The following is an 11078-nucleotide window of genomic DNA, read 5'->3' as shown; positions in this document are numbered from 1 at the left end:
AACGGGACTCTAGTAGCGGCAAATTCAAATTTGAATTCGAAAGGAGATGGGGCAGCCATGAATGCAGGAGCAGAAGTGAAGGAGCAATTCCAGGATCTCATTGAAGCAGGTTATACGTTACAGGAGCTTGAGGCTTGGAGAACTAATATAACTTCTCAGGGTATTTGTGATAAGAAAATTCAAAATCCAGTTAATTATGAGAGAAAATTTTCAGTTACAGGATATTCATTCAATTTCCAAGATTTTCTCCTGAATAACAATTATCTTCAGCCATATTTATCTTTTTACTGGGACCCACATAATTTTACTCATCATCAAGGTGCAAGGACGTGTTTGCCTATTCAATTCAGTAAGCAGAATCACTTACCTGGTTCGGTGACACCTTTGATAACATCGACACCTTTTGAGGCACAACGTGAAACGCAAGACGTGTTTATTCACACAAGACCGCATTAGATAATCAGGCAACGCACGTTCTGCGATCGACCTTTCCCTTTTGCGTTCATTCAAGAAGAATCCCCGACATCTAAACAGCACTCCAGTGATCCATCATGTGCTGCTGATTCTGCCCTGGCTTCCCCAGCAGTAAAGAAATCACCAAATACAGACTCATTGAAGAAGAGGTCTCAGAGGGGGCATCCAAAAGGTAGTAAGAATAAACCTAAACCCCTTCCAGTTGATTTTCTAGAACCCGTTCAAGGAGAAGACGGAGTGTCAACCCGTGCACAGAGAGTGTGGTTGCTAGGCAAGCAGTTAGGTTTGAAGCCTCGAGGATCGGAGGCTCTGATGCTTCGCGGTCTAGAAGCAGAAATACGCCAAAATCACCCACATCTCAATTAATATGTCAGGACCTTGGATTACATGGACATGGAGTGTTCGTGGGTAAGGAGATTCAACAAAGAGGGAAGTAGTGGAAAAAGTAGTTTGTAGTTGAGGCATAAATTAATTGTTGGTTTGTTGAGGAGTAAAATATATTTTGAGAGAGGGGAATGAGGGGTGGATGATTTGGGGATTTTTGGGTTTTTTGTGCTTTAGTTATTATCATTTTGGTTGTTGTGAGAATTTTGTCATTGCTTCTACGGGCAGATTGGCTATCCCAAAAATGTGGTACTCTTTTTTCTTGCTTGGTTTTTTCTCACTGGGTTTTTCCAAGCAAGGTTTTAATGAGGCTCGTTCTTGAGTTTTCATAAGTCATGCTGCGAGCACATTCTGAGGGCTGGTGGTGGGTCTTTTTTGTTCAGTTACGGGTCCAGACTTTTGTTCTTTGTATTTAGCCTTGAGTTTTCTTAGCTCAGGCTTCATTATTAATAAATCCTTTTCTCTTTCAAAAAAAAATATTGATATAATGATGAGAAAATTGACAAGATTCACAAACTTCGTCAAAGGGATCAAATAGAGATAGAAAAACCCCTAAAGCCTAAGAGAAACAACCCAAAGTACACTGCCAACCACGAAAGCCCATGCAGCAGAACCAGGAACAGAGCAACCAACACCGGCAGAACAACCGAAAACCTCCCATCAAAGAGCAAACCAAGACCGCAAGAGAGATAATTATTTTTTCTTTTTCTTTTATACGTTTACTTTTTTGCTGTTAAGTTTCTTTTATAGTCTTTCAGCCATACAAATATTTATTTTATAGTCTTCCCGTATTAGATTATATGGTAGAATTATTTCATTTTTTGTTACATCAATTCATTTCTATATTCACAATAGGTATAACATCTAAACAAAATGTTTACCAACTTTTACATACAATACACATCAAAGCATAAGAATATATTTAGAATTCATATATATTCTACTTTTACATACAATACATCCAAATATAAGAATATTCTAATATTTTATATTCAGTTCTTCCCACTTTACTATATAACTAGTAAAAAACAGTAAATGAGCAACACGTTGCTAACAATTTCATTTTCTTTATGATATTTGAGACTATCTCTTGCCATATATTTTGGTGTAATCCATTTTCATATAGTGCTGGAAGTTGCCTTTCCATATAATGCGAGTACATTTCTCTTTAGCAGCTCATTTTGTTGCTTACCAAGCACAAGGTACTTTGCTTATATTTTGTCAAACCAATTTGTAACATACACACGGCCCGCTAAAATAAAACTAAAAAAATTAGCATTCAAAATCATTTAAGTAAACTAAACCAACAATCATTTTAAGTTTACAAACGTACTATGGTACTAGTGTCAAGTCGGCCTTGTCGTTACCCTTGATCATGAATTATACTTTGACAAACCAATTCATAATATATTCTATTTGATACATCTATCAAATACGTACACAATAGAAAAATATAACTCAGAAAAGTAAATAAAATTAAACTCATTATCAGCAAATAAAACACACAAATGTGATACTTATCAAAAGAAAAAAAAATGAACGTATACCATAAAATCCAATTGAAGGTAGTGAATATTGTAGCAGGGGAATCGACAGTGAGGCAACTCACCAATTGAATCGTTGCCTGACAAAATGGGTAGGGTGGCGACGACGCAAAATTAGGGCAACATAAGTGGGATGGTAGTGGTGCAACAAAGAGAAAGCAACACAACAATGGGGTGGCAAGAGAGGGATGACAATGAGGAGGGTGGTAAAGGTGTGGACCTAACTACCGAGGGAGAGGGTCGCAGAGGAAGAAAGAGGGCGGTAACATAGGTATATTCACAGATGGCGGGTGAGAGACGCTAAAGGGAAGGTGATAGTGTCGAGTAATGGGGCGGTAAAGCTGGGGTGAAGATGAGGAGCAGTAGAGAAAGCGAATGCGACATACCAGTGGAGATGGGCGGAGGAAGAAAAGAGAAAAAGTAGAGTTTGAGAAAAAAATTGGTTGAGAGAGGCTTATAAAGAACTGGATGGAGAAAATTACGGCTTTTAGTCTTGGCCTAGATAACGCTAATGTTCCCGCCCTTGAAGTGGGTCGCACACAGGCAGAGTTAGCGTCATTCTGCACCAACGCTAAATTGGTCAGTGAATTTAGCATCAGAATTACATAGTCATCATTATTTGTTGCTAGTACGACGGTGAGTTGGTATGTTAATATAGTGTCAAACTTAACCGGTGCTAAATTGTGAAACCCTGACGCTATCTACCGTTAAACAAGCTGACACAAACTTTAAGTGAGTTTTTATTCCTTCTCCATATTCGCGTAGGCTTTGCGTTTACTAAACTGACTCAAAAGTGAGAAACTTAACGTCGTTGTCGTGATCCACAATAAATTTATATGCTAAATTAGCATATTCTTGTTGTGATATCCAACACAACTTCCACATGGATTTTTTTTTTGTTAAATCAATTTTTTTGATTCATCGGAAAACCATGTCAATAAATCAATGACTATAGTTAAAAAAAATTAATGTTTTTACAAATGACAAAACATACCCCAAATAAACTCAACTCCTCCTCCTCCTCCTCTTCTTTAACCACCTCAAATCCCCTTCTTCTTGTTTTATTAATTAGCCTAATTAAATTTAAATTATATATGTAACCAATTGATTATGACTTAGAAGAAGTAGCACAAAATAAATAATAAAATGTAATTAAATTTCAATTTTTTTTTAAAATTGTTTATTTTTTTAACAAATTATCCTATATTTAAATTATAAAAATTATATAAGTAAATAAAAGCTCATCATAGATATAAATTATTCTATATTTGCTTTTCTTAAGTTCATATTTATAAATGAGTGGTAGTATATATTACGGTTAAATTTCAAAAAAAATAATATTACTGTTAGTGAATAATTAATTAATTTTATTATTATTATTATATATGTACTAAAATAATGTGAATTAGTTGTTGCAAGCGAAATTGTTGCTCACTTTAATTTCAGTTTATCCAATGCATATTTTCTGGCTTGCCCATATTATTTGTGATGTAATTGCTTGCACTACTAGAACCTTGGTGTGGTGTAAGGATGAAGTCTCTCGTGGTTTACATTTGGTTAATTGGTCTTTACTTCTCCTAGGGTTTCAGGAGGTCTTGACATTAAGAATTCTAGGCTGCAAAATATTTCTCTCCTCAGACAAGTTAAATTGGAAGTTAATTACAAAGGATAATAGTTTTTGAACTAATATTTTGAGCGCTAATTATGTAAGTTTAGAGTCCTGATCTTTTTGTTGTGGGTCAAAATAGTTTGTATACTTGGAAGAGTATTGTTAAAGCTTGGAATACGCTAAAACATGAGTTCAAGTGGCGGCCAAGAAATGACAACGTAACTCTTCCCTGTGGTATTCAGATTGGTCCGGTCTTGGTTTGGTTTGTAATAAAGTGGATTTTGAGCACATTGAGGATATCGATGTGTAGGTGAAGGATATCTGGATTCATAGAGCATGGAATTTTCAGGGTCTTGCAACTATTTTTTCCGTTGATTTAAAACTGCATTATCTTGGTTATCATGGGTTAGCAAAATCACGATATTGTTAATGCTTGGTATTGTTAGGGATATACTTCGACTATCTCTTTGTCTAGATTTGTTTATACCTAAGCACTGCACAATTTTTCTTTATTATATAGCTTGCGTCTTTATTATAGCTTTAGCACCTTTAAGTGCTAGAAAAAATAAAATTATTTCTTTAACTGCTCATTTTTTCACACTGTTGTTATTGCATAATAATTAAATTCGTTTAAAAATGAATTCTATCCTCTGTTGTTTACTCCCACAACAAAAATCCACATGGAACAAAGTAGTTTCCGACACGGCAAGTCAACATTAATGCCACGTACTAATTTTAGTACTTTATCAGTTTATCCAATTCAACACCAACCATGGTTTTCTATTTCTGCTTCTCCACTCTCTGGTGGGTTACAGTCATCAATCAGATTTCCAAGGTCTCTCATCTTTCAAATGATGCCCTTTTATTCGTACTATGTAATTTGCATAATTTCTTTCTAGGATGAATTCGATTGCATGGTTTTGTGTTGTGATTATTTTCTCAAAATCATCACTCTGAAACTCACTACTGTAGTTTCCTGCTGTTTATCTCATTCTTTCATTCATCTTTTATGGTGGTAGCTTGATCACATTTTCCAGTGGTGATCACTGATGCTAGAATAGTCTTTAATTTGGTGTCCTCTGGCCATACTTGGAATGTTCATTATTACAAATTTTGATTTAATTTACAAAATTTAATGATGAATTTTCAGGGGATATTCCCTGGTATTTTCTGAATCAGTTCAATATTGCATAAAGTTTGATTTAATTTACAAAATTCATTGATGAATTTTCAGGGGATATGCTCTGGTATTTCATGAGTTAGTTCATTATTACATAAATTTTGATTTAATTTACAAAATTGATTGATGATTTTTCATCAGCCAAGTTCATCCATATCATGTTCTTTTTTAGAATTAACATTGCATAATGCATGTGTTCTGCGATTACTACTGTTAACTGCTGATCACTTTGTCTTTATAGGTTTTGATTTCAAAATTTTCCAATTTTCCTGTTCCTCTTCCAATCCTAATTGCTTTATCTTCTGGTCTTCCAGGGCTAGTTCTGGTATTATCACAAGTACAGACGCAATTGTGATTAGTGTTTCAAGTTGAGCTAACACCTTAAAGATGGCTACTACCACCAAGGTCTACATTGTGTAAGTATATTTCCAACTACTCCTCTTCTTGCAAGGTGCAGATACTACAACCCAAACACTAACCAAAATGAATAATGAACTAAGAAATTTGCATTTTATGGTTCAAAACTGCTGAGCTTTACAGAAAACGCCAGGATGAAACCGCAAGCAGACACATGGCTGAACATGATTTGTATTATTTATATTTTTTTATAAACTACCAAGCATGCTGATTGAAAGTTTTTCCGGGATTTGGATTCCTTGCGGTCACCGGGTCACGGGAATCCCGCATCAATCATTTTTAACCGTTCAATCCGAGTTATCCAAGTTACTTATTACAACTTATATTGTGAATCATCTGATCAAGATTAGATGGCTAAAAATGGTTGATTGCGTGAATGCGAGATTTCCCTAACTGTAGGGAACCCAAATCTTTTTTTTGTTTGTTTGTTTGTGCAAAGCGTGCGAGAAATTTTTCGGGCCATATACCATTCCTTTAAATGGTATTATGAATTTTTTGTATCACATCAATGTCTGCAGCTATTACTCCTTGTATGGACATGTGGATACTATGGCTAGAGAAGTGCACAGAGGGGCTGCTGCAGTTGAAGGTGTTGAAGCAACACTCTGGCAGGTAGTTTTCCAATTCAGTTAGAATGTGCAAGTGTCTAGGAAATATTTGGATACCTTATCATTTAGGATCACTTTAAGCTCAGTACTAGTTTGTTTGCTTAAAACAGGTTCCTGAGACGCTTTCGGACCGAATTTTGGAAAAGATGAAGGCCCCTTCTAGACCAGATGATGTACCAGATATCAGGCCAGAACAACTTCCGGAGGCTGATGGTATTATATTTGGTTTTCCTTCGCGTTTCGGCATGATGCCAAGCCAGCTCAAGGCCTTCTTTGATGCCTCTTCTGGGTTATGGGCATCCCAAGCACTCGCAGGCAAACCAGCTGGAGTCTTTTGGAGTACTGGTTTTTATGGGGGAGGCCAGGAACTTTCGGCGTGAGTATCCCTTTTGATTTTAGTCACATAAAGTTTCTTTTGGTTCGTCTCAATTTAACATGAAAAGAGACAAACCTCTTTTCTGTCATAATAATCAAAATATAAAAATTGGACCCATCCTCCATGCAATTCTTATTGTTCATCACACATAAGTGAAGTCGGCTATATGGATTGCTGATTCTTATTTAGATACTAGTCAGTTTTACATTGGCTGCCGAAAGTCCAACACAACTGTCTTCTTTTATTCGGGCTTTTAAGACTGACTATGCAAGCATATGGAACAAAATTTACTTAGGCAAGCTTTTGCGAGATATTGCTTTCATAACCGGTATGAAATATTATATAACTCTCATCTGGTGGTTTAATTCTATTAGCCTATGGCTGCTTGGTTTTAGTTTTCAGTTTCCTCCTTATCTTCATGTTGGATCAGCTCATGCGACATCTAGAATCGATTATCACCTGCAGAAGCTACTCTCATTTGCTTTTCACTCCATGCACAATTGTTATTGTAGACATTGTTACAGAATGCATAGCCAAAGATATATACTTTGTGTCATGTTTGCAGATTGACTACTATAACACAATTAGCTCATCATGGCATGCTTTTTGTTCCCCTTGGATATACCTTTGGAACTGGCATGTTTGAGATGGATGAGGTGAAAGGAGGCTCCGCATATGGTGCTGGAACTTTTGCCGGAGACGGATCTCGGCAACCTACAGAGCTAGAATTGCAGCAGGCCTTCTACCAGGGTAAATACATTGCTGAAATAGCAAGGAAGTTGAAAAACTAACCTTTCTGAGTTACAGATACCTAACAAGATTCTGTGAAATGCTGCACTGTTAAGAACTTGATTGTACTGGTTCAAGGATTACTTTTACTGATAGGCTCAGAAGGGCTTCTCAATGCTATCCTTTAGCTTAGTACTGCAGCTGCAAGAATATATTTTTCCTTTTTCTTTCCACTTTCAGAAACTTCAAATTATTCTAATGCAAATATGCAATGAGCAATGAATATGATAGACATCTTGTTTGATTCATATTAAAGATAGCAGTGATCATATTATTCTAATGCGGTTGTATAATTACTGAACTAGAGGGACCAATACTGAGAAAAATAAAGTTGGGGGACCATAATCACGGAGTCGTACACAATACATTTGTATTCAAGGCCTATTTAGGCTATGTTTGACATGTTTAGCTGATAAGCTAGCTGAAAGCTGAAAAGCTAGCTGATAGCTTATAAGCTAGGTGATAGCTGAAAGCTCATAAGCTAGCTGATAGCTGAAAGCTGAAAAACTACGTGATTGAAACAAAAATGTTTGGTAAAACTAGTTGTTAAACAAGCTGAAATTATAGAATGACATAAAATGACATACTTGTATAATTATTTTTATATTTAACATTACATTATTTTCACATTAATACCTATATAATATTAATATTAAAATTATTATCACTTTAAACATTTGTATTAACCCAAGTTATTTATTATCTTAAAAATATAATATTAATTTTTACTTATTTTTATTAATATAATATTTATAATATTTGTGGTTCACAACGGTGTGGCAGGAATGGTGCTGGAAACTGCATACGTAAGTGTGAGGGGAAAATACATTCTTTTCCCACTTATTTTTTGTTTTTACTTTGTTGTCTTTAGCTGAATTGTCTTGCATGCTTAGTGTATTCAATGGATCAGATCCTAAGAATTAGTTTATTAGTGTCCATTTCCTTGTCATTGTTGTTGATTTGTGTTATAAAACACCAATTGAAGTTGAAGATTACAAGGCAAACTCGCTAAGTGCCAAATCTAAGAGGCTTCAGTGAAACAGAGCACCAAACTCCAGTTTCCAGTCTCTACTACACCAAAAAATAAAAACCATAGGGAAGAATGGTTGAGATGAAGAAGACACTGATCTTTATTCCCTCACCATGGATTGGCCATTTAAACTCAGCCTTGGAATTTGCAAAACTCCTTATCAACACTGATAACCATCTTTCCATCACACTCCTCAACATTAAGCACCCTGGCACTCCCTTTTCAGGCTCATACATCAGATCAGTTTTAGCCTCACAACCTCAGATTCAAATCATTGATCTCCCTGAAGTAAAACCACCTCAGAATCAACCAGCTACTGCATCCTCCCTCTGGAACTTCATGGAGGGGATCAAACCCCATGTAAAATCCACTTTGCAAAACATTTTATCATCTTATCTTAACTCTCATTCAAACACAGTTGTTGGGCTTGTCCTAGATTTCCTTTGTGCTCCCATGGTTGATGTGGGAAAGGACCTGGGTATCCCTTCTTATTTGTTCAACCCATCAAATGCAGGATTTTTGATCCTCCTTCTACACCTACAGAAACTTCAAATTGAAGATTTGTTGAGATATTCTGATCCTGAGATGTGTGTTCCTGGTTTTCCCAGTCCTGTTCCTTCAAGTGTTATGCCTGGTCCTTTTTATACAAGAGATGAAGAAGGAGTTGTTGGTTGCTGCAATTTTGCTAAGAAGTTCACAGAAACCAAAGGAATTATCATCAACACTCTTTCAGAGTTGGAGCGGTATGCTATAGATGCATTAACTGATGCACAAACCCCTCCAATCTATGCTGTTGGTCCTTTGATCAATCACAAGTGTCATCCAAACCCAAATTTAGAACAAGCTCAGCATGACCTTATAATGAAATGGCTAGATGAGCAGCCAGATTCCTCTGTTGTTTTTCTCTGTTTTGGGAGCAGGGGAAGCTTTGATCCATCTCAAACAAGAGAAATAGCACTAGGACTTCAACATAGTGGGGTTAGGTTCTTGTGGGCTTTGCGTTCTCCACCAACCAATGACAATGAAGAGAAGACTTTACCAGAAGGGTTCTTAGAATGGATGGAACTGGAAGGTAGGGGAATGCTATGTGGATCATGGGCACCCCAGGTAGATGTTTTGGCCCACAGAGCCATTGGTGGGTTTGTCTCTCATTGTGGTTGGAATTCCATCTTGGAAAGCTTGTGGTTTGGGGTACCAATATTGACATGGCCTATCTATGCAGAACAACAGCTTAATGCTTTTAGGATGGTTAGGGAATGGGGATTAGCTGTGGAGCTTAGAGTGGATTACAGAGAAGGTAGTGCTCTTGTGATGGCAGAGGAAATAGAAAAAGGGCTGAAACACTTCATGGAAAGAGATAGTATGGTGTACAAGAAGGTGCAAGAGATGAAGGAGATGGCTAGGAAAGCTGTCCTTAGTGGTGGATCTTCATTCATTTCTGTTAGGAGACTTATTGATGACATGATTAGCAGCTAGCAAATGATGTTTTGCTTCATAGATGGAGTTGCCACTTTCTTAGAATCAATGAATAAAGATGTCTCCTTCAAAAAAAAAAAAGAATTAAGTTGTCATCTCATGTCTGTATTTAATTAACTATAGCATATGCAAGCAATTAATTCCAAAAGCAAGCTCAAATTTGAAAAAGTTGTGGTTTGTGTATGTAAAATTTACTGTGGATATTCTCTGTTCTGCTTCTCCCATGTATCTTGCACCTTCTTGTGAACCATGTTATCCTCTTCTATTGCCAAACTCCAATCCATTCTTCTGTGTCACACAATCTAATTTGATGTTTCACTGAGATCTATGTCTTTACACTTACATAGCTTATGTGGAACTGGAGCACTAGATCTACTAACTTAAATTTTAGAATCCCATTTCACTGTTCATGCGCATCTTTTTTTTTTTGGTTGCACTTGCCAGATATTTGGGCCTACTTCAAATTTGGGCTGCATTGGTTTTGATAGGGTTAGCAGATATGAACCCTATCACCTTTCTTCCCTTTTTGCTCTTGTGAATAGACTTCTGCTACCTACCTCTGTACTATCCCTTCCTGTATCACCATCGTCTACGTTGTAGCCGGCCAGAACCCCTCTCTGAACATCATCTACATCATCTCACCTCATCCCCCTTTTGCACTTGCAAATCGTAGTTCTGCTACCCTAGCTATTGCATACGCCCCATGTACTCTACTCTTCTCTAGGTCGTCCTTCTTGTATCCCTTTGCTGGATTTTTGCATAAATCTGGAAGCTATAACATCGAAAGTTTACATATTTCCTTTGCACGGTTCAAGCTTCGATGTAACTCTCCATCTATGATCTATGATCTACACCCACCCTAGATCAGAAAGCCAGCTCTTAATTCTTCTTTACAGGTTGGTTGATTTGATGCACTGCCAATATTGCTGGATTCACTATCTTTATATCTGTAGCTTTTTTGTGCTTATAAATTGAACCATTGGTTGCCAGGTTCAAATTCATTCTCTTTACATGTTTACATATGGTTTGTTCTCGATGAGGTTGAGAGGTCGAAGAGACCAACGAGACCCTTCACCTGCAGATGCGAGCTCCAGATTCATCAATGCGATGCCATTATTTCCACCACCCCATCAGTTCCAAATTTGGTGATTATCAATGGTCAATTTTCTTCCCCCATGCGTTGTTAGTACA

General features: G+C 36.8%; 2 protein-coding genes across 4 annotated transcripts; both read left to right on the top strand.

The window, feature by feature from the left end:
* The first annotated feature begins 4694 nt into the window (after window positions 1-4694).
* LOC130734014 (probable NAD(P)H dehydrogenase (quinone) FQR1-like 3) lies at window positions 4695-7661 on the top strand. 3 transcript variants are annotated; one of them, XM_057586301.1, is made up of 5 exons: window positions 4695-4846; window positions 5506-5607; window positions 6127-6220; window positions 6327-6592; window positions 7158-7661. In XM_057586301.1, exons 2-5 carry the CDS (start codon window positions 5579-5581, stop codon window positions 7381-7383), a joined length of 615 nt encoding a protein of 204 aa, XP_057442284.1. In that variant the 5' UTR covers window positions 4695-4846; window positions 5506-5578; the 3' UTR covers window positions 7384-7661. The 3 variants fall into 3 exon arrangements, with proteins under 3 accessions (XP_057442284.1, XP_057442286.1, XP_057442285.1); XM_057586303.1 differs by lacking the exon at window positions 4695-4846 and adding an exon at window positions 4868-4886; XM_057586302.1 differs by lacking the exon at window positions 4695-4846 and adding an exon at window positions 4904-5050.
* Window positions 7662-8358: 697 nt separating this feature from the next.
* LOC130734013 (UDP-glycosyltransferase 71K1-like) lies at window positions 8359-10111 on the top strand. The gene has a single exon (XM_057586300.1). It carries the CDS (start codon window positions 8484-8486, stop codon window positions 9885-9887), a length of 1404 nt encoding a protein of 467 aa, XP_057442283.1. The 5' UTR covers window positions 8359-8483; the 3' UTR covers window positions 9888-10111.
* The last annotated feature ends 967 nt before the right edge of the window (window positions 10112-11078 follow it).

This window comes from Lotus japonicus, chromosome 1 (assembly GCF_012489685.1).
Source record: "Lotus japonicus ecotype B-129 chromosome 1, LjGifu_v1.2".
Lineage (NCBI taxonomy): Eukaryota > Viridiplantae > Streptophyta > Magnoliopsida > Fabales > Fabaceae > Lotus > Lotus japonicus.
This window is presented reverse-complemented; position numbering and strand designations above follow the sequence as displayed.

Bases quoted from the DNA above. Each gene is read 5' to 3' on its own strand.
- LOC130734014 (XM_057586301.1), top strand. From the start codon at position 5,579: ATGGCTACTACCACCAAGGTCTACATTGT. The intron at 5,608-6,126 runs GTAAGTATATTT...CAATGTCTGCAG, and splicing joins ACCACCAAGGTCTACATTGT to CTATTACTCCTTGTATGGAC. The intron at 6,221-6,326 runs GTAGTTTTCCAA...TGCTTAAAACAG, and splicing joins TTGAAGCAACACTCTGGCAG to GTTCCTGAGACGCTTTCGGA.
- LOC130734013 (XM_057586300.1), top strand. From the start codon at position 8,484: ATGGTTGAGATGAAGAAGACACTGATCTTTATTCCCTCACCATGGATT.